We start from the raw sequence: 19282 nt of genomic DNA on the forward strand, positions 1-19282 counted from the left end.
GCCGGCCGGGGAGCGGTGGTGATGAGATGGGCGGCAGGACATAGGCTTTTGTGTCACCTCCGGACTTCGGGCTAACTGACTGTCCTCGTAGGAGAGCTGAGCAAGGCACTGGAGCCACTACGGATGGCCGGGCCGAGCCCTAACTTCGTTTTCTGCTTTGCTGCAGACATGGTACTCGTTGCGCCGGAGAGGTCGCCGCTTCAGCCAACAACTCGTACTGCATCGTGGGCATAGCATACAATGCCAAAATAGGAGGTAAGGTCCGGGGGTGCGCAGCCCGGGAGCTTCGGGGCCCGCCGCAGGGGTGCCAGCCTGTCCCGGCCCGCCAGGCTCAGCAGCTTCGCCTCTGCTGGCCTCTGCCCCCCGTGTCAGACTCTTCGGGCCTGAAGCCTGGTGCCCTGTTTGCCACAGCCAGGCAGCCAGCACCCCATGACCGGGGCCTCGAGGCAGAGCCATTGCTCCCTGTGTTGCCCGAAAAGCCATCAGGAAGGCACCCCTTTCTCTTTTCTGGCCCTGCTAGTCTGACTCACCACTGTCAACCAGACTGCCCCTCTGGAAAGGCCGCGTTGGTTCCCTTCTGCTCACAGCCCCACGGGGTCTCCTTGTCACTTCCACAGTGCAAGTCCCTGCTCCAGTCTGCTGGCCCACTTCTCCAGCCCCTGCTCCTCAGCTTTAGCCAAGGGACCTTTGTCGTAGTGTCCCCCAGTCCCATGTGGTCTTCCCAGTTTAGGCCTGGGCTTGCAGCATTCCCTCCCATCACCCCAAAGCCTCTTCCCGCCTCTCCTTTTGGCTCCGTGCCCACCCTGGCCCCCAACCCCCCAGCTTGTTTACCACAGTAGGTGAGGGACCGGGTCCTGACCTGACCTCAGGTGTTTCTGCCTCTCCTGTTTAGCTTCTCCATTTATGAGTCAGGCTTCCCTTGCTAGGAGAAGGCTTTAGAGCAAAGGGTCCCATGTCTTCCTTCCCCATCCGAGCCTGGCAGTTTGATAATCCAAACTGGCAATTAACAGGTACTCCAAAGTGTCAATTAGGAGCCTTCCGTTGGGCCGGGAGCTGAGAAGGTGCATGCCATGGGCAGGAATGGTCCTTGAGCATCCAGATGGCTTTGGGCACCCCTGTGTTCACTTGGGACTCTCTCTGTTTGGAGGTGTTCCTGCTCACTCAATGGGCATGCTAGGATGCCGCCTTCCCAGGGCACTGCCTTCCCTGCGGCTTTGCCTTTGCCAGGGTGACCGTAGCCCATCAGGTCTACCATGAGCTGCATGGGTGGAGAGGTTGGGCCATGGGTTCCCTGGATCACCCTGGAGGTTTTGATGAATAAATACCCCTAAGAAGTCTCTCCGTAAACTGTAGGAGCACTCTGACCTGGGTTACAATCCCAGTTCCACCACCTGCTAGCTGTGTGTCCTTGGATAATCAACATAACCTCTCTGAGCCTCGGTTCCTTCATCTGTGGAGGAAGAATGGCAATAATTCAGCTGACTCCCTGGGTCTGTTACGACAATGAAGTAAGACGCTATGTGTGGAAAGCATTGGCTGAGAGCTAAGTGTGCAGGGGGTCTCCGAGCAACTCCATCCCTCCTGCTGAAAGTCAGAGGCAGAATAAAAGTAATTTGTGTTGCCTTTAGTGAGGGGTACACACCTCCTTTGGGATTGTCTGAGCCCTGTTCCCCAAAGACCCTGGACCGGCAGCACTGACATTGTCCGGGAGCTGTTAAAAGTGCAGAAAACCATAGCCCTTGTCCCAGACCTAGTAAGTCAAGATCTACATTGTATCAACACCCCTAGAGGGTGTGACAACAAATGACTGTTTTGAGAAGTGCTGGTTTAGAGGGTTCTGGAGTCAGGCAGGTAGGTAACCCCCACGTTGTGGGCTGTGATGAGCAGCCAGTGGAGTTATGGAGGTAAAGAACCTCCAGAGAAAGGTTCTCACTCTATACTCCGTGCAAAATTATATACCCCAGTTTCCTGAATTCTGAGGAGATCAATTCCATGACCAGGGCTTGGGAACAGGAATATTTTCTAATTAATGCATTTAATATCTTTGAGTATGAACTGTACATATAATACTGTGCTAGCCACTGAGGGGAAGAATAAGGATAAGAGAGACACAATCTGGGACCTTCTAGGAGCTCCACATGTCTTTGGGATGAACAGTGCAAACACGAAAGATAGTACCAGATCAAATGCTGAAATGACGGAGGCAGACAGGGGGTCCCAAGTATGGCAGGGCGAGCACTCGGTGAGGGTGGAAGCATGAGCACGTAGCATGAGCTCAACATGAGAGAATTTGACTGGGAACAGAGAAAGTGCTGAGGGAAAAATAGGATTCACAGCATGGAGGCATGCCACATAGGGTTAGGGACCCTAGGGTGGGGCTGGCCATGGAGAGGCAAGTGTGGTGTTGGAGGCTGGCATTGACCCAGGGGACCTGTAACAGCTGTGCCTCCAAAGATGCTTGTACACAGCTCCAGCCCTGCCACACAGGCAGTCACCCCTTCTTCCTTCAAGCCCAGCCCTGGACAGGGCAACCTTCGACACCCCTAACATAGCCTCCCTCTCTGCGTGTGCTAACACACAGCAGAATTTTTCTGAGATGCCCATGGAACTGACCATGAGCTTACACTTTAATTTTTTTTTTTTAGCTGTTGTTGAAGAGATTAAAGTATATCTCCTAACTTTTTCCAATCTATCTGGAATCACGCTTATACTATTTCATGTATTAGATATGAACCTAAAACAGAGTATTTGAATTCACACTTAATCTCATGCTTCATGCTGTTGTTTTTATGTTTTACTTCATATGTTGTAAACCCATAGCCATTGTTATTCTTGCTTTAAAAAGTTGACTTTAAAATATTAATGGAAAGGAATATATTTACCTACATATTTACCATTCCCAGTGCTCATCCTTACTTTCCAGCTTCAGATTTCTATGTGGTTTCAATTTTTCTTTAGCCTGAGAATTTTTTTTCATATTTTTTGAAGTGCAGATGTACTGATGACAATTTATCTCAGCATTTATCTGAAAGTGTCTTGATTTCATCCTCAATTTTGAAAGAAATTTTGCTGAACATAGAATTCTAATGTGAACTGTTTTTCTTTCAACACTTTAAAAATTTTCTTCTCTTATCCGTTGTTTCTGGTGATGAGTCATTTACAATCCTTATTGTTGTTCCCCGTTTACATAATGTGATTTCTTTTTTTCTATCTGTGCTTTGCCTGTGACTATAATGTCCTTTGATGTAATTTTCTTCATGTTTATCTAGCTTGGGGTTTACTTGGCTTCCTAGTGGCTTGTTCTTATTTTTTGGTCTAAGTCAAATGTGGTAAAATTTCTGTTAGTATTTGTTTTAATTTTTTTTCAACTCTATTTTCTCTCTCCTCTCTTTGGGCACCAGTTGTAGTTGTTAGAGTACTTCATATACCTTACAGGTTATTGAGGCTGTATTCATTCTTTTAAGTCCTTTTTTCCTCTGTGTGCTTCAAATTATAGGATGTCTTCTGGTCCATTAATACTTTCTTTTGTTGTGTCCAATCTGTTGTTAATTCCATCCAAAGATTTTTTTTTTTTTTTTTTTTTTGACTTTTAGATGTCGGCATTTCGGTCTAGTGATTTCCACTTGACATTTTTTTTTTACTGTTTCTAGGTCTTTCCTGAGATTCTTCTCTTCACCCATTATTTTTATCTTTTGTTTTGGATTCTTTAACATAATTGTAAGAGTTACTTTAAAGACTTGTACTAATTCCAATATCTAGGTCATTTCTGAGTGTTTCTAATGATTGATTTTTCTTTTTACAATGGGTCACATACTCCTGTTTCTTTGCACATGGCTGGTAAATTTTTGCTGTAAACTAGACATTGTTGTGCTACATTGTAGAGACCCTGGATTCTGTGATCTTTGAATGCTGTTGAATTTTGTTCTAGCAGTCAGTTCAATTTGAACATATGGAGGTTTGATTATTCATTTTTTTATGGTTGGTCTCTTTCTGATTTGCCCCTAGATTCTCTATCCCAATCACACGGTCTTTACTTTTGGATCGTGACCCTTTTGGCATCTCAGTGGAAAGATCGAAATGTTTACCAAGACCTCTAACTTGGCAGAGTCAAACTCCAGACTGGCTCCCCTGCAATGGGCAGCAGCCGAAATATCCACTCAGCTCATTCGGCCTCCAGCTGGTCTTTTCCTCCTGAACTTCTTAGAGTCTTGCCCAAACATGTTTAGTTCAGGGGTCAGCCAAGTGTTTGAGGGGAGTTTATATGTCCTCTTCTGTGGCTCTCTCCTTTCTGGGATTTATCTCAATTTCCAGCTGCTCTAGCAGTCCCAAACTCCATCCCATAACTTCCCAGGAGAATGAGATTGCACTTTTCTGCTTGAGTTCTTGCCCCTCTATACCAAGAGAATTAGGGAGTTCAGAGGAAAGTTATTTAAACTTGCATCATACCCAGTATGCTTCCCTTCTTTCAGGAACTGAATCCCCTGCCTGCCTCTGCCTTCTTCTTATTGCTTTCCAATGCCCTTAAAAAGTTGTGTTCCTATTTAATAAATCTTTTGTTGAGAATTTATCATTATTATTTTTTAGAGGAGTTAGCATGATAGAATCTACTCTGCTGTTATTAGAACTAAAATTTGTGGTTTATATTTCTTTATTGAATAGATGATATATTATGTATTATTGCTGCATGACAGTTACTGCAAAATGTAGCTGCTTAACCAACAAGCATTTGTTATCTAGCAGAGATAGTGGCAGGGTCACTCATAAGGTTGCAGTCAAGCTGTTGGCTGTGACTGTAGTCTGAACGCTTGATTGGGGCTGGAGGATCCACTTCCAAGATGGGTCACTTATTTGGCTATTGGCTGGAATCCTCCATTCCTTGCTGGCTGGTGGCAGAAGTCCTTCTTCTTTGATTCCTCACCACGTGCAGCTCTCCAGAGGGTTCTTAGAGCATCACCATAACATGGTAGCTAACTTCCTTTAAAAAAAAAAAAAAAGATTTTATTTACCTACTTGAGAAAGAGAGAGAGAGAGAGAGAGTGCATGCACAAGCAGTGGAGAGGGTAAAGCAGGTGCCCATCAAGCAGGGAGCCTGATGTGGGGCTTGATTCTTGGACCCTGGGATCATGACCTGAGCTGAAGGCAGCCGCTTAACCCACTGAGCCACCCAGGCACCCTTATTGGTAGCTAACTTCTTTCATTTAAGGTGATTCAAGAGAGAGAAGAAAGAAGCAGCAATGTTTATGACCTACTCTTAGAAGTCATGTACCATTACTTCAGAGAAATGGATCATTAAGTCTAACAAACACTCAAGGGGAGAGAAATTAGGCTGCACCTTTTGAATGGAAAAGTGTCAAAGAATTTGTGGCTATGGTTTAAAATCACCACAGATGGGCTCCTAAAAATTCGATTACATATTTATACAAATGGAGTAATTTTTTTCTACACACTTGCTCTGTAAATTTGTAATTTCTTATATGTTCTATTGCATTAAAATAATTAAATCAAATGAAAGAATTAGTAGAACTGTCCAAATCCTATCTTTAAAGTAATATTCTTGCTGGAACATTACTAGTAAGTCAGGATAGCTCCAAAATACATGCAATGATTTATCAAAGTATGGAGGAGTACAGAGAAGAAGGTAAAATATCTAGATCCTGGTGAAAATAAGAATAACCAGTACTTACTAAATGTTTGCCAGTTAATAGGCACTGATCTAAGGTCTGTTTATGTATTCTTATATAACCTCCATAAAACACTATGTTATAGATGCTGTTCTTATCCCCATTTTAGTGATCAGGGCCAGAGAGGTTAAAGTAATTTGCCACAAGATCAAACCAACCTGGCTCTGGCCCCAGCTCTTTACATGTACTCTTTAACAGAAATCTTTAAACCATATATACAGATGGATGGATGGATGGATGGATGGATGGATGGATGGATGGATGGATGAATGGATGGGTGAATGGGTGGGTGGATGGATGGATGGGTGGATGGATGGCTATTATTTCATTGACATTTGATCATACTTGTTTTCAGTAAAATATATTAAGCTTAATTTTATGCAAACTTAACATGAGAAATTGAATCAAACTGAATAACTGCTGAACTCCAGATTTAATTTTATATTTAAACTTTATATATTTGTTTAATGTTTAGTTTTATGCTTAATTTGATTTATGTGAATGTAACAAGAAAAAGAAACTTGAAATGAAGACATTGCTGAACATCACATAAATATTTCATTGTAATGAAATATATTCTCAAATAGCCCTTTAAGGTTATTAAAAACAAAACAAATCCCAAGATTGTGAAAATCTTTCAGAGGCCAAGGTTACTTTTTTAATGTCTAATTTGACCTATGTGAATTTAACAGAAGAAAAACAAACTTAACTTGAAATGAGGGATTGCTGGGCTTCACATAAACATTTCACTATGATGAAATATTTTCTCAAATACTCCTCTAAGGTTATTAAAAAAAAAAAAACCACACACACCCCCAAGATTATGAAAATCTTTAAGAGTCTAGGGTTACTTTTTTTTTTTTTAATTACATGTTCCCCATAGTGGATCATTAGATAATTAGCACCTTTTCACCCTCACACCTTGATTTCAGATTTTTGTCTTTGTCGTTACATTGTCAGGGTTCAATGGTAATCATCTGTCACTATGATTCTCACACTTACTTAGCCTTGGTTCACCACCATCGTTTTCAGTACAGCTTTTCTATTCCCAAGTTATTTATTTTAATTCATCTCTTAGTTCACTGGATTTCATCACTGAGGAATTTTCTTCAGGAAAGGCTAACAGGTGCTGTATTTTCCTAGTTCTTTCATCTTTGAGAATGTCCAAAGGTTGCCTTTACACTTGAATTAGATCTGTGTTATCTGTTATATCCTTACAAAACTTAGCAAACATCACCTTGTTTGTCCCCTGGATTCACTGTTGCTTGGAAAAGTTTGAGGTCAACCTGATTTTTTTCCCCTTGTAGGTGACTTGACTTTTTGGCTTATGTAGAATTCTTCCTTTAAACATGAAGTCCAGTAGATTTGCTGGGCCACCTGTGGGTGAGGATTATTCTATAGCAGCTCTTCTTGGGATTCAATACACTTGAAAAGATCTGGGTATTTTATTTCAGGCAAATTTTCTTCTATTATTGTTTTGAATATTTTGGGTTCCATATATGCAGTTCTATTCTTGGTGCGTACCACTTATACATATATTGGATTTCTAGTTGCTGACTTCTGTATTCCTTTCTAATCATATTTAACTTTTCATTTCTTTCCCATTTTATTTATTTTTTTCAGTTTTTCTCAAGCCTGTCCTCCATGTCTTTGGCAGTTTCATCAATTTTTTTTTTTCCTAGAAAAAACTCTAGTAAAGCTTTCATTCCTAAAATTGTTTAATGTTTTCCTTCTATTTCTGTCCTGAGGATGAACACACGTGGGGCCTCCTTCTGTTGCCTTGTCATCTCTTCATTGAACACTTGTATATCTTTGATCTCTTGCTTCAGAGAGAAATTGTATTTTCATTCAATTATGCAGAAATGTTTGTTTATGCTTTCATCACTCTCTTGTACTTGTTATGCCACATTTTCCCTTGTTTCTTGTAGCATTGTTGCATAGATGTCATGCTAATCACTTTCTGGTTATTATTAATGACTGGCTGGAGAGCAGATGAAGGCTTTTTCCCTAGGCCAGTAAGATGCTAAAATATGGGGGGTGAAACGTGGGAAGGAGGAGGGAAGGGAGCAAGGCTGCAGGCACTGAGGACTTGGGTTTGTGGGCCCAGATCCTTCTCTTCTGCCAGTCTAGTAGCTTTAAGAGCTCCTCTCCCCTCACCAGTGAATTAGCATTAACTCATGCTCACCACAGTGGGGATAGGGCAGAGCTGATTGTCACTTACTTTTTCTCCTCCAACAAACTATGTCACAAAAAATGCCTGTTCTTTTTTTTTTTTTTTTAAGATTTCATTTATTGAGAGGGAGGCAGAGAGCACAAACTAGGGGAGGGGCAGAGGGAGAGGGAGAGGGACAAGGAGACTCCCCACTGAGTAGGGAGCCCAATGAGGGGCTCAATCCCAGCACCCTGAGATCATGACCTGAGCCAAAGTCAGACACTTAGCTGATTAAGCCACCCAGGTGCCCCAAAATGCCTGTTCTTGGAAAGACAGTGTGTTTGTGTAGTTCTTGGTCAGGACTCACTGTTTCTAAAATAATAGACTTTTCACTTTTGCTGTGAAAGAAATACAGTGTGGCAAAGAAACAAACCCTCCCCTCAACTCCCTGGCCACCTGTGCCCTGGTCATAAGGGCCTCAGGTGCATCACCTACTTTATGGAGAAATTACACTCCTAGGAATCACAGAGCCATGTGTCATCTTCATTGTTTCCAGAGAGGAGAGTGGGGTACTCTGTGTTTAACTGGAAGTCGTCTCTTTCATTTCATAGAAATTTTTAATTTTTAATTAAGTTGTAGAGCTGTACATTGATGATTTGTGCCTTTTTTCTATGTGTAAATATTTCAATAAAAATCTGTTTAAAATTTTTATGTTGTTAGATTAGTTAATCACTTTTGTGACTCTTGGGTTTGGGATCTTGCTTAGAAAAGTCCAAGATAATAAATCGATTGTCCTGTATTTCTTCTAAAAACTTAGTTTTAGAAGAATAGTTCATCTTAAAGCTTTTGTGGTTTTGTCTTTTGCATTTAGCTTTTTAATCCATATGGAATTTATTTCTGTATATGGTGTGAAAGAGAGATCTAACTTTATTTTTCCCTGCAGTTTATATGTAGTGATCTGCACATGCCACCCTTATCCTCCATTGTTTCATTAGTTTCATTAGCTTATTTTTTTTCAAACCCTAAACAAGACTTCACTATTAGTTATTATAGTTTAAGAGGATTTTTTTTTGGATAACTTATAGGACAAATTTCCTCTTAACTGTTCTTTTTCAAAAATTTCTTGGCTATTCTTGCACATTTTCTCTTTCAGATGAACTTGAGAATCTGCTTGTCAAGTTCCATAAAAAATCCTGTTGGGATTTTGATTGGGATTGCATGGAAATTATAGATTAATTGGGGGAGAATTGACATCTTTACAATATTGAGTCTTCCCACGCAGGAGCATGGTATGTTTTTCTTTATTCAGGTCTTCTTTGACATCATTTAAAAGTGTTATCACTGTCTTCATATCAGTCTCATGCATTTCCTGTTAGGTTTATGTCTAGGTTGGTTTTTTAAATTATATTTCCAGTTGGTTATTATTGAAATGGATATAGGAAAACTATTAATTTTCGTGTGCTGGGTTTTCGTATCTGAACTCTATTGGGGTTATAATTTTTTGTTCTCTTGGCTTTTCTGGACTGATGTAAATAAAAGCTCTCTGTAAATGTAATGGTGGTTTTTTTAATCTCTTTAATAACTCATTTCTTTTTCCTGTCTTATTTCAATGTATAGGGACTCCTGATGAGTATTAAATAGTGGTGATTTATAGGTTTTGTTGTTTTATTTCCTGCTTATACAGGAATGTCCCTAGTATTATACCATTTGTAGATGTCTTCTGTAGTTTTTCTGTAATTACTTTTTACTAAATTAAGGAAATTTTTATATTCCTGGATTTCTAAGAGTTTTGATCAGGAATGGATTAATTGAATTTTACTACATGTTTTTTAAAAAGCGTCTATTGAGATAATTCTGTTGCTTTTCAAGTTTACTATTTAATCGGTTTAATATAGTAAATTACAGTCATAGATTTCCTAACAGTGGAAATTTCATTCTTCCATTCTTAGAATAAGTTCTATTTGATTATGGGTATTGTTCTTTTAATACACTGCTTGCTGTGTTCAATTGTTAATGTTATGTATGGTTTTTGAATCTTTGTCTATCAGATAGTTTGAACTACAGTTGTGTTTTGTGATGTCCGTCTCCATTTTGGGTAACAGAATTATGCTGGTTTTGTAGAATGAATTATGAAGTTTTCCATCTTTTACTGTGCTCTGAAACAGTTCATATACTGTGGACATTGCCTGCTTTCTTAAATGTTGGTAGGGCTGATAAATCAATTTGACCAGACACGGTGACTCTTTAAAGGGCTAAGTCTATTCAGGTTTTCTATTTCTCCTTGAGGAACTTTTGGTAGTTAAATTTTTCTACAGAAGTATTCATTTCTCCAGTTTTCAAATATGACCTATAAATTTAATATTGTATTCTTATAATTAAAAAAGATATATCCTCCACATTTATACTTATAGTTGTTCCTAATCTTATTTGTGGCATCTCTCCTTTATTCCTTGATCAGACTAATGAAAAATTTGCTATTGCAAGAAATAGCTTTTTTTTGAGAACAAGATTTTGATATTTTTAAATTACTATTATTTGAATTCTTTTGTTTTCTAACTCATGAACTCTACTTTCCTTTGTTTATTAATTCTTTTGGCTTTTTAATTTTTGTTATTGTTGTTTTTTTCCTAGCTCCCTGAAAAGAATGCTTAGTACTTTATTTTCAGGCTTTGATGTGCTCTAATAAGTAAATAAATGTTCTATATACTTTCCTCCCATTACCTATCTCTGGCTTAATTATATAGTGCTCTTATTGTTATTCTTTTCTAAATAATTTTTATTTGAGCTTTGATTTTTCTTCTTAACTCAAGAGTTATTTATAAGGGATTTAAATTTTTTTCCCAACTGGGTAAATTTTTTTTGGCACTCCTTTTGTTGCTAATTTTTAACTTCATTGCATTGGGATCAGAGGCTGTGTTCTGTATAATTTCTGCCTTTTGGGATTTGTGGAGTGTTTCTTTGTGGTCTAATGCATGTTCAATTTTTGTAAATATTCCAATGGGTTTTTGAAGAGTATTTTTATTCTATGCTTATTGAGTACAAAAATCTATATAAATTAGATCAGAGGTTGCAACTGGTGGCCCACAGACTGCCTTGGCCTACAGATGTGTTTTGTGTGACCCACACAAATGTTTTTTTTAAAACTTATGCAAACATTTATAAATCAAGGGATTTTCTATGAAAATAAGGGTTTCTCTTGAAAATTCAGGAGCTCTGGCCATGCTGGGCCTCATTCCTTCATGGCAGCAGTTAGCTGGGCCTGCACAGAGGCTGCTCCTTCAAAGAGCAGTTCATCCATCTCCCTTACTGCCGGGTTTGAGCCACGTGTCCCCTTCAGCCATTTGTCCTGCCTTCCCAGTGCCTGTAGGCATCCATGTGTGTCACCTGTGGGCCTGATTAAGCTCTTTCAAAAGTTTGGGAGTCTTGTGTTCTCTCTGCCTGGTCAGTTTCTGGGAAGGGATATTGGTCTCCATGATGATTGCAGATTTGTTGATTTCCCTCAAGCGTTGGTATGTAAGTTTCATAGCTGTGTTACAAGGGACACAAAAGTTATCTCTTGTGGGTGTAATGAATCTTTCTTTAATCAATATAAAAATCCTCTCTTCATTTCATTCTCTTTTTGCCTTTCATTCTTCTTTTTATCATCATTTTCCTCATATATTTTTCATTCCTTTATTTCTAGCCTTAGTTTTGCAAGCAGCCTGTATCTGGCTTTATTTACTTACTTTTCTTATACAGTCTAAGAATTGCTTCAAAGAGGGAATTTGATATGTTCACACCTGTTCTGATTTCAGATATATTTAAGTTTATCTCTGTGACCCTATTTTGCTTTCTCTTAATTGACTTAGTTTACTGACTTATTTTTACCGTTTTTTTTCTTTCTGTTTCTCTTACTTCCCCACCCTTTGCTAGACAGATGTAGTTTCTTCTCTTTTCGTTGTTTTCTTTCATTCTAATGGCTTGAAATCTTTACATTCTAATTCTGTCTTTCTAATCCCCTGAGGCACACCTACTTGAATTTATATTTTCCTGCACTGTTTAGCATTACTCAGTACCTATCCCCGTCTCCTGAGCAAAAGAAGAACCTTATCATACCTCGCCTTCCCTCTGCCATCTTCTCTTTTCCTTCATCACCTCCCCAAATTGGGGCCATCCAGGATTTTCACTCCATATTGATATTAACAGTTTTACATTGTACAACAGTTATGTCAGCTTAAACATAAAGGTGAACAATTTTCTTTGGTCACCATTGTTTCTTTGATCTTTCTTTATGTTAAATTTTTGTTTTACAAGGTTGTCTTTTTTATTAAATCATTCATTCTTCTAAAAGATATTTTTAAGTGTTCCTATACAGGTTGTCTAGGTAATAACTTTTCTGAGTTCTTGAAGGCTTTATCTTCTCCCAACAAATTTGGCTGTGTTGAGATTTTAGGTTCAAAATAATTTACACTCAGAATTTTAAAAACATAGCCCCTATCGTCTTTGGGCATTTAGTGTTGCAGATGAGGGTTCCAATGCCAATATTAATTTTTGTTCCTTTTCAGATAATTTGTGTTTATCTTCCAGAAATCTTTAGGATTTTTCTTTTTCATTGTTCTGGAACTCAACCTCTGTGTGTCTGGATGTGAGTTTGTTTTCATTTTCCTGCCTGACTCTCAGTGAGCCCTTTGAAGACTCCATATTGTTATTAACAGTTAAACAGTACACTTCAATAATTATGTGAGCTTAACTATAAGATGGACCAGTTTCTTTGGTTATCATTGTCTTGGGTGTTGGGAGAATCCCTAAACTCAGTCTTCTAGCTCTCTGATACCCTATCTGTTCAGTTTGTAAATTCTGAAAACAGTTTCTCATCTAGGACTTCTAGTTGATGTTTTCAGTTAAATTTCTGTTTGAAGGGGCACCTGGGTGGCACAGCGGTTAAGCGTCTGCCTTCAGCTCAGGGTGTGATCCTGGTGTTCTGGGATCGAGCCCCACATCAGGCTCCTCCGCTGTGAGCCTGCTTCTTCCTCTCCCACTCCCCCTGCTTGTGTTCCCTCTCTCGCTGGCTGTCTCTATCTCTGTCGAATAAATAAATAAAATCTTTAAAAAAAAATTTTCTATTTGAAATAATTGGTAGATTCACATGGATTGTAAGAAATAAACGGAAATCCAATATATCTTTTACCCAGTTTTCCATAATGGCAACATCTTGCAAAACAATACTACGATATTACAACCAGGATATTGACACTGATACAGTGAAGATATGGAATAATTCCATCATCAAAGAATCGTTCATGCTGTCCTTTTATAGCACACATACTTCCACCCTAACTCCTTCCCTAATCCCTTGGCAACGAACCACTCATCTGTTTCCTATTTCTATAATTTTGTCATTTCAAGAATGTTATATAAATGAAACCATATACTATGTAGCCTTTGGAATTGGTATTTTCACTCAGCATGATTCTTTGGAAATTCATCCAGGCTGCTGTGTATATCAGTAGTTTGTTCCTTTTTATTGAAAAGTAGTATTCCGTGGTATGGATGTACCACAGTCACCCATTGAAGGACATCTGGGTTATTTCTAGGTTTGGGCTATTAAAATAAAGCACCTAGAAACATTCTTGTGTAGGTTTCTTGTGAATATAAGTCTTCATTGCTTTGGAATAAATATCCTGGAGGGCAATGCTGGTTTCTATAATAGTTATGTGTTTATTTTTTTAAGAAACTGGCAAATTGGGGGCACCTGGGTGGCTCAGGTGGTTAAGTGTCTGCCTTCCACTCAGGTCATGATCCCAGGGTCCTGGGATCAAGCCCCACATCTGGCTCCCTGCTCAGCAGGGAGCCTGCTTCTCCCTCTCCCTCTGCCCCTCCACCTGCTTGTGCTCTCACTCTCAAATAAATCAATGAAATCTTAAAAAAGAAAAAAAGAAAAAGAAAGAAAAGAAACTGGCAAATTGTTTTCCAGAGAAGCTGTACCATTTTACATTTCCACTAGCAATGTATGAATGATCCAGTTTCTTTGCATGCTTGCCAGTAATTGGTAACATCACTTTTTAATTATAGCCATTCTGGTAAGTATGTAGTGATATTAATTTGCATTTCCCCAAGGCTAGTGATGTTGGAAATCTTTTCATGTGTTTAGTTGCCATCTATATATTCTCTTTAGTAAAATGTCTCTTAATAGCTTTTGTTCATTTTCTAATTGTAATGTTTGATTTTTAACTGTTCAGTGTTGAGCATTTTTTATATATCCTACCTACTAGTCCTTTGATGATTATGTTTGTGAATATTTTCTCCCATTCTGTAGATTGTGTCTTCATTCTTTTTAACAGGGTCTTTTGCAGAGTAGAAGTTTTAATTTTGATGAAATTAATTTATGAATTTTTCCTTTTATGGATCAAGGTTTTTGGTATCAGTCTAAGAACTCTTTGCCTTGTCTTCGATTCTGAAGATATTTTATTTTTTTTTCTAAAAGTTTTTTATGGGTTTAAAAATTTTATATTTTCAATTCCATCTTGAGAAATCTTGAGTTGATTTTGTATAAGGTGTGAGACATAGGTCAAGGGTTTTTGTTTTGTTTGCCTATGGATGCCTATGCACCATTTGTTAAAATGCCTGTCTTTCTTCCATTGAGTTGCTTTTGCACTTTTGTCAAAAATCAGACCGGCACACTTGAGGGAGTTTATTTCTGGGTTCTCCATCCAGTCTATTGATCTGTGTGTCTGTCCCTCTGCCAGTGTAGCACAGTCTGGATTATTGTAGCAATATATAAGTTGTGAAACAGGGTAAACTGATTGCTCCCACTTTGTTTTTCTTTTTTCAAAATAATTTTAGCTGTTCTAGTTCTTTTGCATTTCCATACAAGTTTTATCATTTCTTGTCAATATCTACAGAAAAATCTTGCTGGGCTTTTGGTAGGGATTGTGTTAAACCTATGTATCAGTTGGGATAATTGACATCTTTACTATGTGGAGTCTTTTTACTCATCCACTGTGTCCCTCCATTCATTTAAATCTTTGGTTTCTTTATTAGCATTGTATTTTGAATTTTGATGTCCATGTGTTAAGCATTGATAAGCATTGTATTTTGAATTTTGATGTCCATGTGTTCATCATTAATATATAGAAATGTAATTGTTTTTTGTATGTTGATCTTGTATCCTGCAGTCTTTCTGAATGCACTCATTTGTTCTAAGAGAGATTCCTTGAGATTTTATACTTGATAATGTCATCTGCAAATAGAGGTAGTTTTATTTCTTCTTTTTGATCTACATGCCTTTTATCTTTTCTTGCCTTATTGCCCTGGCTAGAACTTACAACCTAGAGTAGACATCCTTATCTTGTTCCTTATCTTCAAGGGAAAGCATTAAGACTTTCACCATTATGTATAATGTTACCTACAGGGTTTTTGTAGATGCTCTTTAGGAAGCTGACAATGTTCCCTCCTAGTTCTAGTTTTTGGAGAATTTTTAAAAAATGAATGGATATTGGGGCACCTGGGTGGCTCAGTCAGTTAAGCATCTGCCTTTGGCTCAGGATCAATCCCCACATCGGGCTCCTTGCTCAGTGGCGAGCCTGCTTCTCCCTCTCCCTCTGCCTGCTGCTTCCCCTGCTTGTGCTCTCTCTCTCCCTCTGTCAATTAAATAAATAAAATATTTTTTAAATGAATGAATATTGAATTTTGTCACTGCTTTTTTCCTCAGTGAGTGATATGATTATGTGATTTTTTCTTTTTTAGCTTGTTAATGTGATAGATTAGGTTGGTTGATTTTTGAATATTGATCCAGCCTAGAATCTGTTGGATAAACCCCACTTGGTAATGGTGTTTTCTTTTTCTATATTATTGAAATCTCTTTGCCATTATTTTGTTGAGGATTTTTGTATATATATTCATGAAGACTTTGGGTCTGTTATTTTCTTTCTTTCTTTCTTTTTTCCTGTACTGGCTTTGTCTAGTTTTTGTATCAGGGTAGTACTAGCTTCAGTAAATGAAATGGGAAGTAGTCCCTCATCTTGTATGTTCTGAAAGTGATTGTGTAGAATTGGTGTTAATTCTTTAAACTTTTAGTAGAATCCTCCCATGAAATCATACAGACCTGGAGATCTTTTGGGGAAATTATTTTTTTTTAATCACAAATTCAATTTCTTGAAAAGTATTAGGGCTATTCAAATTACCCATTTCATAGTGGGTGAGTTGTAGCAGTTGGTATTTTTTGAGGAAGTGGTCCGTTTTGTCTAAGTTGTCAGATTTATGTGTGTGGAGTTGTTTGTGGTATTATTACCTTACATACACTTGATGTTTGTGTAGTCTGTGATAATATTCTGTTTCATTCCTGATACTGGTGACTTGTGTCTTCTCTTTTTTTCCTTTGTTGTTCTTACTAGAAGTTTATCAATTTTGTTGATTTTCATAAAACCAGCTCTTTGTTACATTATTTTTTCCAGTGTTTTCATTTTCAATGTCATTGTCTTGTGCTCTTATCTGTATTATTTCCTTCCTTCCTCTTGCTTTGGGATTGCTTAGCTTTGCTTTTTCCAGGATCTTGAAGTGGATGCTTAGGTTATTGATTGGAGAGTTTTCCTCTTTTCTAGCTTAAACAATAGTGCTATAAATTTCCCTCTCACGGTAGTTTAGCTGTGTCTCCCATATTTTGACATGTTGTCTTTTCATTTTTGTTGAGTGTATTTTTTTTTTCCTTGAGACTCCTTCTTGGACCCATAGATTATTTAGAAGTATTTTGTTTTGTTTCCAAGTGTTTGGATATTTTTCTTTTATCGTTCTGTTACTGACTACTAGTTTGATTCCATTGTGGTTGGAGAACACATTCTGTGTGAGTTCAATTCTTTCAAATTTGTTGAGGTTTATTTTATGACATAGGATCTAATTTATTTTGGTATAAGTTCTGTTGGCACTTGAAAAGAATGTTTGTTCTCCTGTTGTTGGGTGGAGTGTCCTAAAAATGTTGATGACAGGGCACCTTGGTGGCTCAGTCAGTTAAGCATCTGCCTTCAGCTCAGGTCATGATCCCATGGTCCTGGGATCAAGCCCTGAATCAGGCTTCTTGCTCAGCCAGGAGTCTGCTTCTCCCTCTTCTTCTCCCATTGCCCCTCCCCCACCCCACTCATGCTCACTCTCTCTCTCAAATAAAAGAATAAAATCTTTAAAAAAATAAAAAATAAAAATGTTGACAAGAACATTTGTCAAGTTGTTGAGGTCTTTCATATACTTACTGATTATATGTCTAGTTCTATTAATTGCTGAGAGAAGAGTATTGAAGTCTTCAACTATAACTGTGGACTTGTGTATTTCTCATTTAAGTTCTACCAGTTTTTGTTCACATATTTTTCAGCTCTGTTGTTTGGTGTTTATACATTTAGATTACTATATCTTTTTGGTGAATTGGCCCTTTTATCATTATAAAATATCTCTTTCTGTCTATGGTAATTTCCTTTGCCCTATAGTCTGTCTCATATTAATATAGCTACAACTATTTTCATTTGATTAAGTTTTTATATTAGTGATATTTTTTCTATCCTTTACTCTCATCCTGCCTATATTGTTATATTTGAAATGAGCTTCTTGTAGACAGCATATATTTGGACCATGTTTTTTAATCCACCCTGTCAATCTCTGCCTTCTAATTGCCATATTTAGACCATTTACACTTAATGTAATTATTAATATGTTTGGATTGAAGTTTGCTATTTTATCTTGTTTTCTGTTTGTTCTCTTTGTTTTTAGTTTCTTTTCTTTTTCTTGCCTTCCTATAGGTTATTTGAATACTTTTTAGAATCCATTTTGTTGGGGCGCCTGGGTGTCGCAGTCGTTAGGCGTCTGCTTTTGGCTCAGGGTGTGATCCCGGCGTTATGGGATGGAGCCCCACATCAGGCTCCTCCGCTATGAGCCTGCTTCTTCCTCTCCCACTCCCCCTGCTTGTGTTCCCTCTCTCGCTGGCTGTCTCTATCTCTGTCAAATAAATAAATAAAATCTTTAAAAAAAAAAAAGAATCCATTTTGTTTATCTAAAACCTTTTCTTTTTTTGAGAGAGAGAAAGAGCACACGTGGTGGGGAGGGGCAGAGGGAGAGAGACAGAGAGAATCCTAAACAGGCTCCACACCCAGTGTGGAGTCCAACTCGGGGCTCAATCTCACGACCCTGAGATCATGACCTGAGCCAAAATCAAGAGTTGGACACTCAACCAATTGAGCCACCCAGGCACCCCTATCTATGGCCTTTTAAAGTGTATCTTCTTATATAACCTTTTTTATTGATTGCTCTTGGAATTACATTATATATACACATCACAGTCTTTGCGTGTTATCATTTTACCTGCTTGAGGGAGGTATGGGAGGCACATCTTATTACCCTTTCCTGTTTGTAAATGTCTTAAATATATCTCTATATACATTCGGAACCACATCAGACAGTATTATAATTTTTGCTCCAATTATTAAACATAATTTAGAAAACTTGAAAGAAGGAAAGCCTATTATAGCTGAAGGTTTGCGTATCTTGCCAGATTTGGATAGAATTTAGCCATTATATCTTCTAGTACTTTTTCAGCCCTGGCCTCTTTCTCCTCTCCTTGTGGGACTCCAATGACATGAGTGTTAGATCTTTTGTTATAGTTTCAGAAGTCTCTCAGACTCTGTTTATTTTTATTGAGTTTTGTTGCTGTTATTATTTTGTTTTATTTTTTAGTCTGTTTTCTCTCTGTTGTAAAACTGGGCAATTTTGATTATTCTATTTTTCAATTCACTCTTTCTTCTATCCACTGCATTCTATTGTGAAATTCATTCGCTTAGTTTATTTTGATTATTGTATTTTCAAGTCTAAAATTTTACTTGTTTCATATGCATATCTTCTATTTCTTTGCTGAGCCTTTCTGTTTCTTTGTTGAGGTTTTATATTTTTTTCATTTGTTCCAAGCATATTTGTAATTTCTCAGAGAAACATTTGTATCATCGCTGCTTTAAAATCTTTATCAGGGCGCCTGGGTGGCACAGCAGTTAAGCGTCTGCCTTCAGCTCAGGGCGTGATCCCGGCGTTATGGGATCGAGCCCCACATCAGGCTCCTCTGCTAGTAGCCTGCTTCTTCCTCTCCCACTCCCCCTGCTTGTGTTCCCTCTCTCACTGGCTGTCTCTATCTCTGTCAAATAAATAAATAAAATATTTTTTTAAAAATAAATAAATAAATAAATAAATCTTTATCAAATAAATAAACCTTCTGTTTCAGATGGCTTTCTCAGACACTGCTAGGTAGGGGAAGGGGGCTCCACTGCTTCGTTGTTGCCAGGTATAGATAGGCATCCAAGTCTGCTCACTCACCCACTATTGGCTTCTGAGAGTGGGAGGCCTTCTCATCATTGCTGAGCAGGGTGGGAGTTCCAGCTCCTGATGTGGCCTCTGTTGTGGGGTCACCTTCTTATGTGGTTGATGATGAAAACCCTGACTCACCACC

At 38.3% G+C, this 19282-nt stretch overlaps 1 protein-coding gene across 2 annotated transcripts in view; it reads left to right on the forward strand.

Moving 5' to 3' along the window:
- PCSK6 (proprotein convertase subtilisin/kexin type 6) overlaps nt 1-19282 on the forward strand; it is a 179913-nt gene that overhangs the window by 65229 nt on the left and 95402 nt on the right. For both annotated transcript variants that reach the window (XM_040642686.1, XM_040642687.1), the window contains exon 6: nt 167-255. In XM_040642686.1, coding sequence (XP_040498620.1) covers nt 167-255 — 89 coding nt within the window. The remainder of the gene's footprint in view (nt 1-166; nt 256-19282) is intronic.

Source organism: Ursus maritimus, unplaced genomic scaffold, assembly GCF_017311325.1.
Source record: "Ursus maritimus isolate PB19 unplaced genomic scaffold, ASM1731132v1 scaffold_27, whole genome shotgun sequence".
Classification (NCBI taxonomy): Eukaryota; Metazoa; Chordata; class Mammalia; order Carnivora; family Ursidae; genus Ursus; species Ursus maritimus.